This window comes from Aotus nancymaae, unplaced genomic scaffold, assembly GCF_030222135.1.
Source record: "Aotus nancymaae isolate 86718 unplaced genomic scaffold, 86718_ANA_hifiasm-v0.15.2.pri h1tg000029l, whole genome shotgun sequence".
Classification (NCBI taxonomy): Eukaryota; Metazoa; Chordata; class Mammalia; order Primates; family Aotidae; genus Aotus; species Aotus nancymaae.
Window position 1 is genome coordinate 28835441 of NW_026988442.1, and position 19828 is coordinate 28855268.

Sequence of the window (19828 nt, forward strand, 5' to 3'; positions counted from 1 at the left end):
AAGCCTATTTCTGATACACAAATCTTAGCCTTCCCAAACTAAGCTTATATCTAGATGCAGACAAACGCAGGTTTTAAAGAGAAAACCTATATATGTGTGGTGAGACATGCAAATTAAACAGTAAGGCTTCCAACACAACTTATATACTCATAATTAATTATTCATATATGGATGAGAATATGTTCAAATACCATGCATGACTATTTCTAACACTTTCTCTATTTTCACTATGTTTGAGTATAAAAGTCAACTTTGTAAATGTAAGATTTTCCTTTTCTTGATCTTTCTTCTTAAAAAAAGTTTTAAAAAAAGAAATGGGGAACTATCTAAGCAGCCTAAAAACATAGGTTAAAGAGTTTACTGTCCTTGTTTTAGCTTACACGAGATTCAAAACCAGAACAAAAAGATCTAAGAATTTTTTAAACCAGCACTTTGTTAAGAAAATAACTTCCAAGCAAGGCATGGTGGCTCATACCTGTAGTCCCAGCTACTAAGGAGGCTGAGCAGGAGGATTGCTTGAGCCCTGAAGTTCAAGACCATCCTAGGCAACATAGTGAGAATCCCATCTCTAAGATCAAGCACTATAGTCAGTGGGAGATTTATACTAAAAAGACAAAAGCTGATTGCCTATACAGTCATGCACACTGACATTTTCACCAGCGATAGATGGCATATATGGTGGTCGCGTGAGATTACAATGGAGTTGTATTGCCTAAAATTCCTATTGCCTAGTGATGACATAGCTGCCATAATACTGTTGTGTTACTCAAGTGTTTCTGGTGATGCTAGTATAAATAAATCTACTGCACTGCCAGTCATATAAAAGTATAACACAAGGCTGGGAGCAGTGGCTCACACCTGTAATCCCAGCACTTTGGGAGGCCAAGGCAGGCGAATCACCTGAGGCCAGGAGTTCGAGACTAGCCTGGCCAACATAATGAAACCCCAACTCTACTAAAAATATAAAAATTAGCTAGGCATTGTGGCGGGTGCCTGTAATCCCAGCTACTCGGGAGGCTGAAGCAGGAGAATCACTTGAACCCAAGAGGCAGAGGTTGCAGTGAGCTGAGACCACACCACTGAACTCCAGCCTGGGCAACAAGAGCGAAATTCTGTGTCCCAAAAAAAAAAGGTATGCACATACAATTATTAGAGTACATCATACTCGATAATGATAATAAACTATGTTACTGGTTTATATATTTATTATTTTATATTTTTAAATCGCTATTTTACCCTTTGAGACAGGGTCATGCTCTGTTGCCCAGGCTGGAGTGTAGTGGCACAATCATGGCACACTGCAACCTGTTGTCTAGGCCTAGGTGGAAGGACTGTTTGAGACCAGGAGTTCAAGACCAGCCTGGGAAACACGGTAACACCCCGTCTCTTAAAAAATAATAATTTAAAAATTAGCCAGGCATGTATGTCAACACGCACTTGTAGTCCTAGCTATTCAAGAGGCTGAGGCAGGAGGATTACTTGAGCCCAGCAGTTCAAGGTTGCAGTTTTTTTAAACTTTTTATAAACTTCTTAAAAGTTAACAAGTTTATAAAGTAAAAAGGTATAATAGTAAGGTTAATCTATCATTAAAGAAAGAAAAATATTTTCTGAATTGATTTAGTGCAGCCTAAGTGTTCAAGTCTACAGTAGTGCACAGTCATGTCCCAGGCCTTCACATTCACATTCACTTCGCATCCACTCACGCACTGACTCACCAAAGCAACTTCCATTCCTGTAAGCGCCATTCATGGTAAGTGCCCTACACAGCTGTATCATTTTTTATCTTTTATACCTTATTTTTTACTGTACCTTTTCTATGTTTAGATACACAAATACTTACCATTGAGTTACAATTGCTGTATAGTACCATGCTGTACAAATCTGTAGCCTAGAGCAACAGATCACACCATACAGCCTAGGAGTGAAGTAGGCTACACCATCTAGATTTGTGGAAGTATACTCTAGGAGGTTCCCACAACAATAAAATCACCTAATGATGCACTTCTCAGAAAGTCCCCTGATTGTGAAGCTATGAATGACTGTATTAATACTTTCTCTAGGAAGTTCAAATAGAACCCAAGTTACAAAGGACAAGCAAGTGCAAAAGAAAGAGTGAAAAGGCGGAAAATGGTACCCAAGAACACAGGCAACCTTGCAGCAGGCTTTGAGGAGCCAGGAGCACAAATGACTTGCACAGACTCTTTCCAATGGCAGGGAGGTATTTATATTCTCTATATAGGTAGACAGAGAGATCAAGAGTGCATTCCCCTTTATCCATTTTAAAAGCAGAGGAAGATGGGCCGGAGCTGTACTCACTCATGGAAGGGAGCCTTTCAGGGCAGGTATGGTTTGCAAAGTAGGTGAAGTCTTCAGGAAGAAATGTTGTAGTTTGAAGGAAGGTTTCACTGTGGTTTAAGTCAAGAGGATAATCTAGGGAGGTAAAGGAAAAAAGGCAACTCAGACTGGTATGTGTAATCAATCGTGCAATTATTAGATGTCTACCAAAGTAGTCTTTTTCTTAGCTATCATCTTGGTGGAAAGAGACAGGACTCTGGACTATCGCTTTGATGCAGCCAAAAATGTGAATTCATCAATAAAAATGTTAACCAAATGACATATTTTAACCTGTGCTCCTATTCCTGTTGATTTTACAGGTTTACATGCACTCAGTTTACAGTCAACTGTAATTAAACGTCATTTTAAAAATAGCAATCTCCCTCCTCTCATTTCTTATTTTCTTTTTTTTTTTTTAAATACGGGGTTTCGCCACGTTGGACAGACTGGTTTCGAACTCCTGACCTCAAGTGATCCACCCACCTCGGCCTCCCAAAGTGCTGGGATTACAGGCATGAGCCACCACGCCCGGCCTCATTTCTTATTTTCTAAAGGAACCATTTGCCCTTCTTTTGGCCAAGAATTTTAGCATTTATATCAGTATTCACCTCTGTCAGCCCGTACGGCTGGTCGTGATGCTTGTTTTCAGTCTTATCTACTGGCCTCCCACTATGGGAGGTGAAGACGTTATTTCCTTCCTCCTGCCACCATTGCCACACGACCCCTTTCCATTCCCCAATCTCCCAACAGTCACATATCACAGCTGTGGTTAGGACAATCTTCAGTCTTTGTATTATGATGCTGCTGTAAGTACTAGTCATAGCTGAGAAATGTGGAAAGTTATGCATCCTGTTTCTGTTTGCTCAGTTTTATATGCAATGATTCTAATTCAACACCACACCTTTCAGTTAGGTATTCTCTCAACTTCATCCACCCAGAGGAGGTGTGGCAGCTTCTGGCTTTCTTCCATGCCAAATGTGCAGAAGCCACCTCCCTTCTACCCCACCACCAGAGCCCTGGAGACTGCCACCTATCCAAGACAGTACTAAATCTCATTTTCCCTAAGTTCCACTTTCCCTTCTTCTTGCTTGGGTAGCACATCCTCCAAGTAGCATCTTAAGAAGGGGGAATGAGGCAGTTCGGGTAGCGGGAGGAGTGGCAGCGGCCAGGTAGCCCAGCTTTGCAAAGGCTTTCGGGGTGCTGCGGCCCGCAGGCACCCAGCACGCGCCTCCCCACTGCCAGGATGCCCAAAAGGAAGGTCAGCTCCGCTGAAGGGGCCGCCAAGGAAGAGCCCAAGAGAAGATCTGCACAGTTGTCAGCGAAACCTCCTGCAAAAGTGGAAGCGAAGCCGAAAAAGGCAGCAGCAAAGGATAAATCTTCAGACAAAAAAGTGCAAACAAAAGGGAAAAGGGGAGCAAAGGGAAAACAGCCTGAAGTGGCTAACCAAGAAACTAAAGAAGATTTACCTGCAGAAAATGGGGAAACAAAAACTGAGAGTCCAGCCTCTGATGAAGCAGGAGAGAAAGAAGCCAAGTCTGATTCATACCATATACCATGTTTCTCAGTGGTCCCTGTCTCCCTTCTTGTACAATCCAGAGGAATATTTTTATCAACTATTTTGTAAATGCAAGTTTTTTAGTAGCCCTAGAAACATTTTTAAGAAGGAGGGAATCCCACCTCATCCTATTTTTTAAGTGTAAATGCTTTTTTTTTAAGAGGTGAAATCATTTGCTGATTGTTTATTTTTTGGTACAACCAGAAAATAGTGTGGAATATTGAATTATGGGAGACTTTGTCTCGGGTGTCAGCTTAACATTCCATAGATGGGGGTTAGTTTTTATATCCTATAATACAAAGCATATTAAATAGCAATATGGAGTCAGTCCTGCATTTAATGTCATGAACATTTTAAATTACTTCCATTCCCATGTTGTTTTTTAGTAGAATTGTTTCCTAAAGAAAACTACTCTGATCATGGCTCTCCCTGTCAGAACTGTGTGCACTCTGTAACATCTTTGGTGTGGTAGTCCTGTTTTCCTAATAATTTTGTTACTGTGCTGTGAAAGATTAAACATTTGAATAAGTAGTGTACATGCTATTCAGCTGTGTATTGCTGGGATGTATGTTACAGCTTATCAACACGTGAAGATACAGGTACTTGATAGTCTCTTAAGGAAAATCTGCTTCCTATTTTTAAGCTAGAAAGCCACTGGAATAACTTTAGAAAAGAATTACAATGCATGGCTTTTTAGATTTTTGTTATACATGTTAAGAATTGTGTACAAACTGAAATGTCTGTACTGATCCTCAACCAATAAAATCTCAATTATGAAATTAAAAAAAAAAGAAAGCGGAATGAGTATGACTTTCAAACCTTACATATCTGGATATAGTTTTTGCTCTTCCTCGCTTGATTCATAGTTCGGTTGGGTTTACAGAATTCGAGGCTAGCAATTCTGCCCAACTGTAAAGATACTATCCCACTGCCTTCTAGATTGCACTGTGGCTGTTAAGTCTGAAGTCATTCGATTTCTGATCTTTGTAAACAACCAATAATTTCATGCTAGAAATGTGAAGGACTTTCTCTTTGGTCAGGAAATGTCATGTTGGTGTGCCTTGCTGGGAGTCTGCTTTCACCTGCTGTGCTGGCCATTTGGTGGGCCTTTAGTTTGCTAATTCATGTCTTTCTGTTCTGGAATGTCTGGGGGTTGGGGGGTATTCTCTCAGTGATGATTCCTCCCTTCTGTACTCTGTGCTGTCTTTCTGGAGAATACAGAACGGCAATTGGATGTGGGACCTCCTGGTACTGTAACTACCTCATATTTTCCATCTACTTTTCCATCTTGCCATTTATCTGCTCTACATTCCATATTTCCTCAACTTTACTCAATCCTTCCTTTAATCATCATCTCTGCTATCATATTTTTAATTTTGAAGAGCTCTTGTTTCCTGTTTATTTCTTACAATATTCTTATTTCATGTTTGCAGTCATTTTTCTCCCTTATTAAACTCTCCAGTGTCAACATCGTTGGGTCTTTCCTCGTGGTCTGATCAGATTCCCCAGATAAATCCACTCAAATCTCCTGACAGAATGGTAGAGTCCTGACTATAAACATCTGGAAACTAAGAAGGAAGAGAAAGAAGCTGGGGCATATGTAATCCCCATCTTTTCAAACACTGTGGTCATGCCAGGTATCCTCAGGTTGAGGAGCCTCTGTTTTGCCATCTCTAGGGTTATTAAGCCTCCAGCTCTTGCCAGGATGGGGAAATGGGTGTGGGTACCTGACTGCTTTTTAATAGCTTTCAACCTCTATTAGTTGCCACTTTTGTTCCTACTTCCAATATTGCTAGTTCCTGAGCTTCTGGGGGATCCTGGGGTGGATGCTGGTTTTCCTGTTGCTGCTTTGAGCAGTCAGTCTTCTTGGGTTTGTTAAGTCCTTTATCAGTGGTTCTTCTGCTTTCTACCTAGCAAGATTTTTTGCTGTGGTCTCCTTTCCTGGTCTCATACTCAAGGGTTTATGCCATTAAAAAAAACCATAAACATATGCCCCTTTAGAGCCCTGTTAGTGGATATGAAGAGTGTGAAGGCAGACGTCTTTTCTTAGGGGACTGTAGTTGTAGAGTAGGAAGAGGGCCTTCCAGCTTTAGTTTTTACAGATGAATGACTGGAACAACATACACAGAACTCAAACCAGGAACCCTGGCTAATGCATGACAGAGCTCCAACTACATTCTGGATTAGAGATCTTTCCAGTATTCTGTACTGTTTTGTTTTTTTTTTTTCACAGAATATTAAATCCTTTTGGATTCATGCTGATTCCATGAAAATTAAAACATCCTGTTCAAATTCACTTTGTACCCTAGAATTCTAGAATCTTCAACTAAGATATTTTTTAAAAAGCACTATGAGCAGGTTTCCAAGAATCAAATGGCTAACACATTGAATCCTTTTTATATGCACACGGCTGCCTACTCTGAGCTGCCTACTCTGCAAGTACTCTGGGAACAAAATTCAATGAGAGGCAACTTGAGAATTTTAAGTGTCTTAACAAGTGAAGGAACAGAATGCTTTCTGTCCTTTCCTAGTAGTAGCTTTCCTGAAAAACACTAAGCCTACATTTACAGAGAATAGTAGAGACTAATTTATATAGATATAAACCAGGCTGGGTGTGGTAGCTCATGCCTATAATCCCAGCACTTTGGGAGGCTGAGGCAGGAGGATCGCCTGAGCCCAGGAGGCCAAGACCAGCCTGGGAAACATGCTGGGAACCTGTCTCTACAAATAATTTTAAAAATTAGCAGGGCATGGTAGCACATGCCTGTGGTTCCAGTTACTTGGGAGGCTGAGGCAAGAAGATCACCTGAGCCTGGGAGGTCGAGGCTGCAGTGGGCCATGATCACACCACTGCACTCTAGCCTGGGTGACAGAGTAAGATCCTATCTTAAAAAAACAAACCAAACAACAACAACAACAACAACAAAAACAACCATAAACCAAGACAGAACCTTAAAGGTACTGTTTTAAACAGAAATTCTTTGAGCTCAGCTCATACATGCAAACCTGGCCTGGGTTGAACCTTCTTCTGAAGGTAGTAACTACTGCAAAAATCTATGTGAAGAATCCCTCAACCTAATTAGTACTCTGGATGAATCTAATCCTTAAGAAAAAAATGAAAAGACCTCACAAGTACTAGAAAATGTGCCTGTGCTTATGATATGCCCATGTGTGGCAAAAGAAGATGGCTGGAAACAGTGGCACAGTCAATACATTCACTAGAAGGCAATGAAATTCCCAAAGGTATCACACTAAGTCTTTTCATAAACAAATCAACAAAAACAAAGATAATCAGCATTCTGGTCAATGACTGACCCAAGCCCTAGAGCTAGAACCTAACCAGGAAACTAGAATTTAAAAAACATGAGACAAGAGACAAAGTATCTCTAACTCTAATGATTCTACTATTTGGAGTTTGGAGAATCACTTAAACCTGAGAGGCGCAGGTTGCAGTGAGCCAAGATCGTGCCATTGCACTCCAGCCTGGGCAACAAGAGCAAAAACTACATCTCAATAAAAAAAGTAAATAAATACAACTAAATAAAAATTTAAATAAAGTCTACTTGGGAAGCCAAGACAGGAGGATCACTTGAGGTCAGGAGTTCAAGACCAGCCTGGCCAATATGGTGAAACTCTGTCTCTACCAAAAAAACATGAATAAGTCAGGTGTTGTGGCGGGTGCCTGTAATCCCAGCTACTCAGGAGGCTAAGGCAGGAGAATCGCTTGAACCCAGGAGGCGGAGGTTGTAATGAGTCAAGATTGCAGCACTGCACTCCAGCCTGGGCAACAGGAACAAAACTGTCACAAATAAAAATAAACAAATCAGTTTACTTTTCAGTAGCAATAGAAGCCTTTTAAAATAAAAGAAAGGAAATTAATTGCTCATAACCTGGTAAAACTATGTGCAATTATGGTGAGGAGCCCTTGTTTTTCTCCACTGCTAGGTGTCCGGCAAGGGGTGGGGTTATACCGCATCCCCCTCAGAGTTCCAAATGTAACTTCTTACTCTTCTAAAGTATGTAACTACTGAATTAGGAAAATGCTGAGAGAATAACAAGCCTGTTGAATTTCTATGGCCATTGTTTTACTTTTTAATTTAAATCTAATCTATTTCAAACCCAGACATGTTCTTCTTGAAGGGCAAAGAAGACATTTGCTTCTACATTTAGAAAATGGGAAAACAAGTCGGGCATGGTGGCTCACACCTGTAATCTCTGCATTTTGGGAGGCTGAAGTGAGTGGATCACTGAGGTCAGGAGTCCAAGACCAGCCTGACCAACTGTGAAACCCCACTTCTACTAAAAATACAAAAAAATTGCCAAGCGTGGTGGCACGCACCTGTAGTCCCAGCTACTCGGGAGGCTGAGGCAGGAGAATCGCTTGAACCCAGGAGGTGGAGGTTGAAGTGAGCTGAGATTGCGCCACTGCACTCCAGCCTGGGCAACAGAGTGAGACTTTGTCTCAAAAAAGAAAATGGGAAAACAGGCCAGCTCGCACCTATAATCCCAGCATTTTGGAGGGCCAAGGTGGGTGGATCACCTGAGGTCAGGAGTTCAAGATCAGCCAGACCAACATGGTGAAACCCCGTCTCTCCTAAAAATACAAAAATTAGCTGGGCATCGTGGCGAGTGCCTGTAATCCTAGCTACTCAGGAGGCTGAGGTAGGGGAATCGCTTGAACCTGGGAGGCAGAGGTTGCAGCAAGCCAAGATCATGCCACTGCATTCCAGCCTGGGCAACAGAGCAAGACTCTGTCTCCATAAAAAAAGAGAGAGAGAGAGAGAAAATGGGAAAACAACAGACCCATACCTACAGGTTCAAATGGCTGCTGATATCATGGGCTTATCGGCCAACATTTCTGTTCAACAGCAGCTGCTTATTCAGCATTGCTTCACACCAGTGGTTCAGCAGCCTTGGGTGCACACTGGAATCATCTAGGAAGCTTTCAAAAATCCTAACACCAGGCTGGATGTGGTGGCTCATGCCTGTAATCCCAGCATTTTGGGAGGCTGAGGTGAGGATATCACTTGAAGCCAGGAGTTTGAGACCAGCCTGGGCAACATGGTGAAACCTCATCTCTACTAAAAACACAAAAATTAGCCAGGCATGGTGGCATGCACCTGGTATCCCAGCTACTCAGGAGGCTGAGGCAGGAGAATCACTTGAACCTAGAATGTGGAGGTTGCAGTGAGCCAAGATGGCATCACTGCACTCCAGCCTGAGTGACAGAGCAAGACTGTCTCAAAACAAAAACAAACAAAGGAAATCCTAACACCCAGGCTACACCTCAGACCAATTAAATAAGAATCTCTAGCAGTCGGGAATAGACATCAGTACTTTGGAAAGCTCCTCGGGAATTCCAACATATAGCTAAGCTTGGTATTGCTGCCATAATACCTAGAGGGGGTAAAAACCTGCCTTCTCCCTTGTGTTACCAAATCCAGTTGAGAAGGAACTGGAAGCACTGACCAATGGATCCCAGCAAGAATCACCGCTTTCCCCTCCCATTTGAGAAAAGACCAAACACTTGCCTCTCTGCTTGAAAAAAGTATGAAAATTTATATATACTAGAAAGTTGCCATTGGTACAAATATCTGTGAAACAGAAAGAATTAGCATTCTTCAAGAGTTAGTCCACTTAAGGATGACTACCTACTGGGAGGGTATCCACATCAAAGACTATAGACTGGACATCTAAAACCAGAGAGAAAGAGGTGAAGATGACCCACTCCACTAATAGCACAAAAAGCACACCAGCATGACTACTCACTCTGCAGATTCACAATCTCACAAACCAACGGCTTTCAGTGACCACAAGAATCTTCTCCTGGTCACTACTTCAGGCTTATTTCCAGGTTCACAGTCCCCATCCCCAAAAGTCTATTTTCATTCAATAATCACTACAGTTGCTTTTAAACTTAAAGAAAATCAACATTATTTAAATGTTACCCTGAGCTTTTGAACTAAGCTTGGCCTAATGCAGACACCTGAATGTAGGTATGTGCCTCGGCATTATTTCAGCAGGGGAGGGGGCACAGTCCAGGTTACCACCATGAAGCCAACAGTGCTCCAGGCAGAAGTGGCTGGGCCAGAGGTGTCAATCATTTGGCTGTCTCAGCAGTGTTGGGCCCAGAATACCCTCTCTGACTGTGCTAGGTAGACGACTGCTTTGAAAAGAAGAAGGATAGGTTTTCATTGAATATACTTTCAATGAAACACTATTTTCTTTTCAGTACAGGTTGGGTATCCCTTATTTGAAATGCTTAGGACCCGAAGTGTTTCAGATTTCTGATTTTTTTCGGATTTTGGAATATCTGCATTATACTTACCAGTTGATCAACTCAAATCTAAAACTCCAAAATCTGCTCCATTGAGTATTTCCTTTAAGTGTTGTGTTGGCCCTCAAGGTTTTATCACGCATGGATTCTGGAGCAGTGTGGAGTTGGTAATTTCTGATTTGGGATGCTCAACCTGTACTTACTCGCCAAGGAAGTGCTATTAACACAACAGCTCATCAGGATGGTGACCTCCTTAGAAACACACTACAACACTTAAAACTGGCTTTCTTGTTAAATTCATTCATTCATGCATACAAAAATAATTTACCAAGTACTTCCTATGTGCTAGGCAGTTTATAAGGTACTAAGGATACAAAGATGACAAAAGGAATGAAGCCATTACTGGGATTCAGAGGGCAGGCCCTGGAGTCACAGAATCAGCAAATCCTAACCCCGCTGCTGCATCAACTTTTATGAATTAGGCATGCCTCGTTCCTTTGATCCCTACAATGGGGACACAGTAACTATCTTCTGGGTTCTTGTGAAGAACTACATGAAATCATGTGAGTCAAGTATCTAACCAATAGTAAGTGAGTCCCTGATGGCAAAGACTTCCAATCTAGAAATAAACACATTAAACAAGAAATAGATTGTTCTAGCCAGAGAGATACAAGGAAGGATTATTTGGGTGTATGATAATTTGCAAATAAAAGCACACCAAGTTCAATACTAATGGGTCACTGGATACACCCACCAAGGGTGAAACTCACCTCTGTACTCAGCTTTCGAAGACAACAACTCAAGAAGTAGTGAAATCCTGTGTTGCCATACCAGCAGTGTGTGGAAATGGGGTCCTGCTATATGCCCCTCTTAACTTCTGAAAGAATTGCCAGTACTGCCAAATGCCCAAAGAGACAGACATTCTAGCCTCATCTAATGCTGCAGAAGTATGATATCTGGACTGGATAAATGTCATGAGGACACAAATGTTCCCCTACTCAGTGCTATGCAGGGAAGAGCATTCTGGAAGGGCAGTCAGTACTCCCTAGTTTCTTCACCTAACTAGAAGCAGGTTGCAGGGTTTAGGGAAAGAGTCACATGACCAAGCCACTCCATCTTCCCCAAGATTATATGTACTATGTATGAAAAATGGAAACAGCATAAAATCCTACCTTAACTGACAGAGCCACATACGAGTCAAGTGAGACTGTGTGTGAACTGTGTGCAAAACCTACCACCACAAGCAGGACGGAAACTGCAGGGTTTCCTCTCCCAGGTAAGGTTCAGAGCTCAGGCAACTTGACCCGGTGTGACCACAATTTGTCTAAAAAGCTCTGAAATATCATTCACTTGCTCTTTGCAAACAAGAAAGGAATTATCAAAAGCTTATCAGTGTGCTAACTACAGTCCTCTTTTGCTAAAGTGGACAGCAGAGGAGACTGATAAATCAGGATGTGGTCAATTCTTTTAAGGAGAGACAATTCTTTTAAGAGAGGCAATGCTTTCTCTTGATTTCCTAAGCACCACAGAATAATTCCAACTTGCAACATTTGCAAAGCAATTTCACATTTGACAGTGAACTTCCAAAAATCTTGTAACTTATTAGAGCAGAAGAGAGGGTAGATTTAGAGGAAGGATTTTTTTTCATGTAAATACTTTAAAATATTGGGCTTAGATGTAATCATTAAGAAGCAGGAGGCAGTGGCTCATGCCTATAATCTTAGTACTTTGGGAGGCCGAGGCTGCAGTGAGCCAAGATCATGCCACACTGCACTCCAGCCTGGAAGACAAAGTGAGATGCTGTCTCTCAAAAAAAAAGCCAGGCGCAGTGGCTCACACCTATAGTCCTAGCACTTTGGGAGGCCGAGGCAGGCAGATCACCTGAAGTCAGGAGTTCAAGACCAGCCTGGCCGACATGGCAAAACCCTGTCTCTACTAAAAATACAAAAATTAGCTAGGCGTGGTGGCAGGCACCTGTAATCCCAGCTACTTGGGAGGCTGAGGCAAGAAAATCGCTTGAACCCAGGAGGCAGAGGTCTCAGTGAGCCGACATAGCACCACTGCACTCCAGCCTGGGCAACAAGAGTGAAACTCCACTTCAAAAATAAGAGAAAAAAAAAAAAACACAGGAAAGCACATTAGTCCTCAGTTAAAAAAAATAAGAGGCAAATCATGAATGCTTAGCAAAATGAAATCTCAGAATTTACTTTTTAAATAAAAACCATCCCTGACTGGACTAGAGAGGCCTCAAAAGAGTCCCATTTAATCATGTGGAAGTACTTCCTTCCTGTATTCAATTTTTGAAAGAGTTAAAAAGAAAGAGGCTGGGCACAGTGGCTCATGCTATAATACCAGCACTCTGGGAGGCAGAGGTAGGTGGATCACTTGAGGTCAGGAGTTTGAGAGTTTGAGACCAACCTGGCCAACATGACGAAACCCAGTCTCTATTGAAAATACATAAATTAGCCGGGCATGATGGTGTGCTCCTATAATCCCAGGTACTCGGGAAGCTGAGGCACGAGAATCGCCTGAACCGGGAAACAGAGGTGCAGTGAGCCAAGATTGTCCATTGCACTCCAGCCTGGACAACAAGAGCAAAACTCCGTCTCAAGAAGAAAAAAAAGTAGTCATCCAGTTGCTCTTCATGTATTGTGCCACAGTTTAAATATGTTTGTCCCTCAACAAACCTCATGCTGAAATCTGATCCCCAATGATGGAGGTGGGGCCTGTAGGAGGTCCTTGGGTCACAGAGGCAGATCCCTCAAAAATGGCTTGCTGCTGTTGTGGTAATTTGTAAGTTCTCCTCTATTAGCTCCCACAAGAGCTGGTTGTTAAGAAGAGCCTGGCACTGCCCTCCTCCCACCTGCCACACTGCTTCCTCTCACCATACACACTGGCTTCCCTTCCCCTTCCACCACAAGTGGAAGCAGCCTGAGGCCCTCACCAGAAGCAGACGCTAGTGTCACACTTTTGTACAGTCTGCAGAACCATGAGCCAAATAATCCTTTTTCTTTGTAAATTACCCAGCCTCAAGTACTCTTTTATAGCGACACAAACAGACTGAGACATATTGTTAACAAAAATGAACAAGGATTCATTTGGCAAAAGCTTTTTTAGCAGTAAAGTAAAACTCAGCCAAATCCTTCTTTTACAATGCACTTTTCCCATTGAAAATAATTACTGCAACCAAATTTACCTCTCTTGGGAGGAGACATTTTAATCAGACCCCCTCTTTACTAAAAATATACCTGAGTCATTTACACTGCTGTTCCTCTTGGCATAAGCACTCCGAAGCACCTGCTCATAAACCTGAGCACCGATTGTTCTCACGTTGTCCCGGATCAGAATGCCTTGAGCTTGCATCATGAAGAGGTAGGTGTTCACTGTAGAAAGCAAAAGGGAAGGAGAAAAAGAGGCAGATTCAGAAGCAATCATTAAAAAAAAAATGTACCACATAGCTATGGATTATTTTTCTTTTTGAACCTTTAAATCCTCTTTTAGTTCTCTTAAAACCCTACACGGCCATAACTCTATTTTCCATACCCTTCAGGACACAAACATCCTTTGAGTAGCTAGTAGGGTTTAGCCAGAAATTGAATTTGAATTTCTGTCAATATTCAGCAGTTCTAGAAAAACCATAAACTTAAAAAAATATATTCCTTCAGGTCTTCAATTACCCAGTCTGTATTCTAGCATTCTGTTCATCAGAAAGACCTTCATGAATTAGTTAAAACGTTTTTTTTAAAGGCTTCTGCTCTCTTTAAGTTCACCTTCTCAGAATGAGTTCACGGTTCTACACAGAGAAAAAAACCACCGACTCTTTGCCTGCTGGAAGCACTTAAGTCGCAGTCTTGTCTTGGCAACATTTTCAAAGTGGTAGACTGAGGTTCCAATCACTTACCCTCAGGGGATTTGGAAAGAAATAGGAGTAACCAAAGAATATTTGCAGTGCTCACTAACCACCAAGCCTAGCCCAAAAGTTCAAAGCAATGAGGAGAAAGTATAGTCCAAGGTCAATTAAAACATGCTCTTAACAAATTAGTGGGGCTAGGCACGGTGGCTCACGCCTGTAATCCTACCACTTTGGGAGGCCGAGGTGGGTGGATCACCTGAAGTCAGGAGTTCAAGACCAGCCTGGCCATCATGGTGAAATGCCATCTTTAAAAAAAAAACAATTTAAAACAACAACAACAACAACAACAAAATAGTGTTCAGATTAACCAGGCAATCTTGTCTTCTTTGGAACGTGATCTCCACTTTCATTTTCCTTAAGTCATTCTATTATATAAAACCAGAAGGTCACAAACACATCAAGATGTAATTCCTATATTCTACTTGCAAACTTCAGTGCTATGCCATCTATTTTCAAGAAACAGGAGATTTAAAACTAGTTTCTTAACCACACTCTAATTCCCTCAATTTCCCTTCATCATTGTGAAAGGGGGATGTGTTACAGGGGTGAACATTTACAAATCTAAACTCTGTGGGTGTATGGGGTGATGCATCTAACCACTTGGCTAACCTTGGGACCAAGCCCCAGTGCCCCCTCCACACTCAATGTATCTGGCCTTGGGATGTGGATTCTGGCTCTTTGACAAAACACTTGGTTGACATTATACTTCATCACTGTTAAAGCAGTATCTGATACATATTGGGCAGGAAATAATGACTGAATGGAATAAGGACAAAGCTTAGAAGTTAATGTATTTCAAGCTAGTACGTTTGGTGCTTTATACTGGAAATGACAGATGTGGGGGTGGGTTAGCATAATGTCAAAAACCCCACATGGCCAACATTAAATAGGGACATGAAATCTTTCAAAGGATTTCAAATCATCTCTAAGGTGTATCTCAAGCCATAAAATAATAAGCAAAAAGGACCAATATTCAGAATACTTTCAGAAATCAGTTTCAAATGCAGCCTTGCATTGACTGGGAGACAGCCCTATGCTTAACATCTGGCACGGTCTGAGAATAGATCACATACTGTGTTTATTCTCTAAGTAGCTAGAAAAGATTCTAAGGGAAAAAAATAGCTTCAAATTATTAAAAAAGTATAACTCTGCGAAGTCTCTGAAAGCAAGAGTAACACCTCATTTTCTGTTTCCAGAATATAGCACACTGCCAGTCACAGCAGGGGGACAATCTGTAAATACTTGTTAAACCTAAAACTTAAACTTCATCTAATACAAAATTGCTAATTCAGTCCTGTCATCCTTTTTTTCTTTTTAATCATTTGAGCTGAACAGTATGTTCCCACTGCCCTGAAATCTTCCTTTCATCCCCAACATATTACTAAACCAGCTGTCTTCCATAATATAAAAAACAAGTATTTATTTAATTTGCGGTAGCTTTGACTTTTTTAAATTAAAAAAACAAACAAGTATTTATTGAAAATTTCATGTAAAGCTTTTAGTTAGGTGCCACCAAGAATTCACTACCTCCTTTCTTCTGTACTGCAAAGTACCGCAAAGTCGCTTAGTCCTTCCTTTAAACACTCTCCCTTTCTTAGCTCTGAATCCCAACTGGAGGATTCCTCTATGGCAGTCATTCTCTAACACTACACACCCATCTCTCAGAGTGCTTTTAAGAAGCCTGCTTCCCCTATAGGTCCCACTACAGGGACTGATGCAGCTGGTCTGAATGGAGTCCATGAATTTGTACTTGTAACAAGCTCGAAGGTGATAAATGGTGCTGGACTAAGGACCACACTTGTATAATCACTGCTCTAGGGAACTCTGGCCACATAATAAATGTAAGCAACATTTATTGAGCACTTAATGACATAATTCCTTATCTCATTTAATCCTCATAATCATCCTAAGAGGCAAGTAACACTACCCAATTTACAAACAACTTCTAGGCTTCAGTTTCTCCAAGTATCTTCACCAAGGTTAAGTGAGAGTACTGCGATTTGAACCAGGTGTGTCTGTGCTCCTAACAACTAAGCTTTTATACCTTGTTCATCCATGTTGTAGCCACAACCTCTCTCTGAAAGACTTCAAGCATCCACATGGCTTAAAGGCTTACTCTTAAGGAAACAGCTCTCACATCTTTATTGCCTGCACAAAGCTGCCAGATGGATCTTTCTTAATTACAGATTTATACACACTGTTCCTGCTCAAAAGCCTTCTCTGTCTCTTGCCTTCATCCGTGAGCTGCTGCCGCAGCAATGGGTCTGCTCTTTCTGCCGTGCGAATCCTGTTAATCCTTCGTACTTCTTGGCGAAGCTTTCAGTGCCATGTCAGTCTTCCCCTTTCTCCAATTTCTGTGCTAGTCTACTATAGACTACCAAAACTTTAATGTGTTTACATGTTGACTTAGTTTGTTGTCTCGGGTCAGTCTTGTCATTCAACTAATAAATTCACGTAAACCACATATCGTTTTTTTTCTAATTATCCAAAAGAACTAGCACAATGCTGAACAAATAAAAACTGAGAGAGTAAAGATTGCCAAACAAAAGGAAATAATCACAAATCCACAACTTGGGATTGGATAGGATTTTAAGGAACACTCGTCAAAACCATCTAATGCTTCCCACTACTGGGGAACTATAACCTCCAAGACCACAGAGCAACAGGGAAAATACAGCCATCACCAAAGAAAATCTGCATTGGTTGGGTCCAAAACGTTTCCCAGTCACTTTTTTTTTTTTTTGACAGAGTCTCACTCTGTTGCCCAGGCTGGAGAGCAGTGGCACAATCTTGGGTCACTGCAACCTCCGCCTTCCAGGTTCAAATGATTCTCGTGCCTCAGCCTCCCGAATAGCTGGGAATACAAGTGCATGCCACCACACCTGGCTAATTTTTGTATTTTTCTTAGAGATGGGGTTTCACCATGTTGGCCAGGTTGGCCCAGTCACTTTTTCCCACTGGTTCTCTCTCAACCCTCCCCAGTCACCCATTCCCCGACAGGCCCCTTCTATGTGTGCCCCTCCCATGGTATCTTCACAACTTCACCCCACATCCTGGCTGCTCTCTCTGAATACTGACCCAGTTGTCTACACTTGACAAAGGGTGGTGACCACACTAAGAGTGGTTCAGGTGCAATAGAATGAGCCTAGAAACACACAAACCACCAGCAGCTTTGTTCCATCTGTTACCAAAGATCTGTCAAAGCAAGCCCCTTTTTTTGGAGACTCACAATGCACAGTAAACTCAAGGCCCAGAAATTCCCAGAAGAGAGCTGTTTAGTTATCTAGCCTACCATTTCCCAAACCAGCACATCAAGTGAGTCTCTGCAGCACTTACTTTGGGAAATTCAGTTTGGGATATTTCTATGAATCGAGTTTTTAAACTTCCATTACATGGTTAGGTAATCAATCTTTGCTGAATGTTGTTAGTAAACAGCAGTCATACCCTATTACCAATTCATATCAAGCTTGCTAGAGGCAAAATTCCCTTTATCTATTAGAGATGCTAAATTGTCCTTCTCTTGTGTAGTGCTTATGCAGTTGGTTATACAGATCAAACTGTCAGACCTTTCAGGTGTCTCTATTAAAAGTCTTGGCCGGGCGTGGTGGCTCACGCCTGTAATTCCAGCACTTTGGGAGGCTGAGGTGGATGGATCACGAGGTCAAGAGATTGAGACCATCCTGGTCAACATGGTGAAACCCCGTCTCTACTAAAAATACAAAAAATTAGCTGGGCATGGTGGTGCGTGCCTGTAATCCCAGCTACTCAGGAGGCTGAGGCAGGAGAATTGCCTGAACCCAGGAGGCGGAGGTTGCGGTGAGCCGAGATCGCGCCATTGCACTCCAGCCTGGGTAACAAGAGCGTCTCAAAAAAAAAAAAAAGTCTTGTTACTGGCTGGGGGTAGTGGCTCACACCTGTAATCCTAGCACTTTGGGAGGCAGAGGCAGGAGGATCACTTGAGGCCAGGAGTTCAAGACCAGTCTGGGTAATATAGCAAAACTCTACAAAAATTAATTTTTAAAATACTAGCCAAGTGTGGTAGCGGGCACCTGTAGTCTCAGCTACTCACCCAGGAGATCAAGGCTACAGTGAACCATAATTGTGCCACTGCACTCCAGCCTGGGCGACAGTGAGACGCTGTCTGGTTAACAACGAAAAAGCAATCTTGTTAATAAATTTAGCCCATGGCTTTTGCCTGTACTAGGAAGTACACATGTATACACATGTTGGTTTCAATCTAAATTATCTCATTTAAAATTCTTATCTCTGTGAAGTTATCCTCTGGAGTGTTTATTTTAGACAAAGAAGTCAAGTGGGGGGCGGGGGGGGTAGTTTGCCCAAGGTCATATGGTTAGTGTAGTCAAAACCAGAGAGGTGAACTGAGGTGTTGCATACATTTTGATGAGCCTTACTTTGTTTTCTTTTTTTCTGTTTTTGGAGACAGAGTCTTGCTCTGTCACCGAGGCTGGAGTGCAGCGGCTTGATCTTGGCTCACTACAACCTCCACTTCCTGGGTTCAAGCGATTCTCCTGCCTCAGCCTTCTCAGTAGCTGGGATTACAGGCATCTGCCATCATGCCCAGCTAATTTTTGTATTTTTGTAGAGACGGAATTTCACCAAGTTGGCCAGGCTTGTCTTTAACTCCTGACCTCAGGTGATCCACCTGCCTTGGCCTCCCAAAGTGCTGGGATTATGGGCGTGAGCCACCACACCCGGCCAATTTTGGGAATTCTGAAAGCAGTACTCTCCAATAACATGGTCCTGAGCAATAGTGGCTGAATCACAGTTTAAAAAAATAATTTTAGGTTGGTTTACAGTGGTTAAATCCTCCATTGTTTCAACGAGTCTCTACTGAGCACCTCCTTTACTGTGTGCTTTTTAGGCACAGTACGAGGGCGCTGGAGGCTAAGCATGCATAAGGCAACACTGAATAGATGAGGAACATACAGACAAAATTCAACAAATTACAATGCAGTGTGGTAAATGTGAAGACAACATTTAACACAAATCCACACTTACTAATAATTTATTTTACATCTTCATAAGACAAAGCAATTATTATCCAGCCCCATTATCTAGGAGGTGGGATCTCTTATATATAACCATAATTCAGTTGAGAAAAATAAGCCCCATTCAGGTCTATACAATTAGAAATTTCCATCCAGATGCCATTGTTAGCAGCCTTGGGCCATGGTTTAACTGAACAGTTTCTGGGAGCAAAGGATTAGGTCTCCCGCCCTTCAGCCACCTCTTGGCCACACCACAGCACCTTTCTTCCTCTCTGTCTCTGATTCTAACAGGAAGACCTACTCCTTTCTCACTGATCCTTAATGTGTATCCTTAATGTTTGCTGCAGTTGGCTTGGTAAGCTAAAAGAGGGTTCAGAACCAGAAAAGAAACCATTCCCTTCCTGACCACTTTTTACAATCTGTGTCTCATTCCCAACACGTGCAAACATACAACACACCTATACACACACCCAAACACCAATCGCCCTTCTCTGCTTTAGTTTTCTACTTAACATACTACGTATTTTTAAATTTATCTTGTCTCCCATGAGAATGTGAGCTCCATGAGGGCAAGGCTGTTGCCTACTTCCGTCAATGCTGTACCCTCAGTGGCTAGAACAGTGTGTGGGGAACACAGAGAATGCATAATAAATAACTGAATTAAAAAAAATAAGTTGAGACAATACACAGTTCAGTTTTCTGAACTCTGCTGTGCTCCAGGAGGCATGGAGATGGATTCC

The 19828-nt window shown here is 42.0% G+C and overlaps 2 protein-coding genes across 3 annotated transcripts in view; one reads left to right on the forward strand and one right to left on the reverse strand.

Annotated features, from left to right (window-relative positions):
• The window catches only part of B4GALT5 (beta-1,4-galactosyltransferase 5), an 82944-nt gene that overhangs the window by 12203 nt on the left and 50913 nt on the right, over positions 1-19828 (reverse strand). Inside the window, exons 1-3 of one of the 2 annotated variants that reach the window (XM_064382507.1) lie at positions 13844-13901; positions 13415-13549; positions 2317-2430 (exon numbers count right to left, since the gene is read on the reverse strand). In XM_064382507.1, the coding sequence (XP_064238577.1) occupies positions 2317-2430; positions 13415-13549; positions 13844-13886 (292 nt within the window). In that variant the 5' untranslated portion in view covers positions 13887-13901. Of the gene's footprint in view, positions 1-2316; positions 2431-13414; positions 13550-13843; positions 13902-19828 lie in introns of those variants that run through there. The other variant, XM_012467431.3, reaches the window with a different exon arrangement.
• LOC135276953 (non-histone chromosomal protein HMG-14-like) lies at positions 3578-3958 on the forward strand. The gene has a single exon (XM_064382233.1). It carries the CDS (start codon positions 3578-3580, stop codon positions 3956-3958), a length of 381 nt encoding a protein of 126 aa, XP_064238303.1.

Bases quoted from the DNA above. Each gene is read 5' to 3' on its own strand.
- LOC135276953 (XM_064382233.1), top strand. From the start codon at position 3,578: ATGCCCAAAAGGAAGGTCAGCTCCGCTGAAGGGGCCGCCAAGGAAGAG.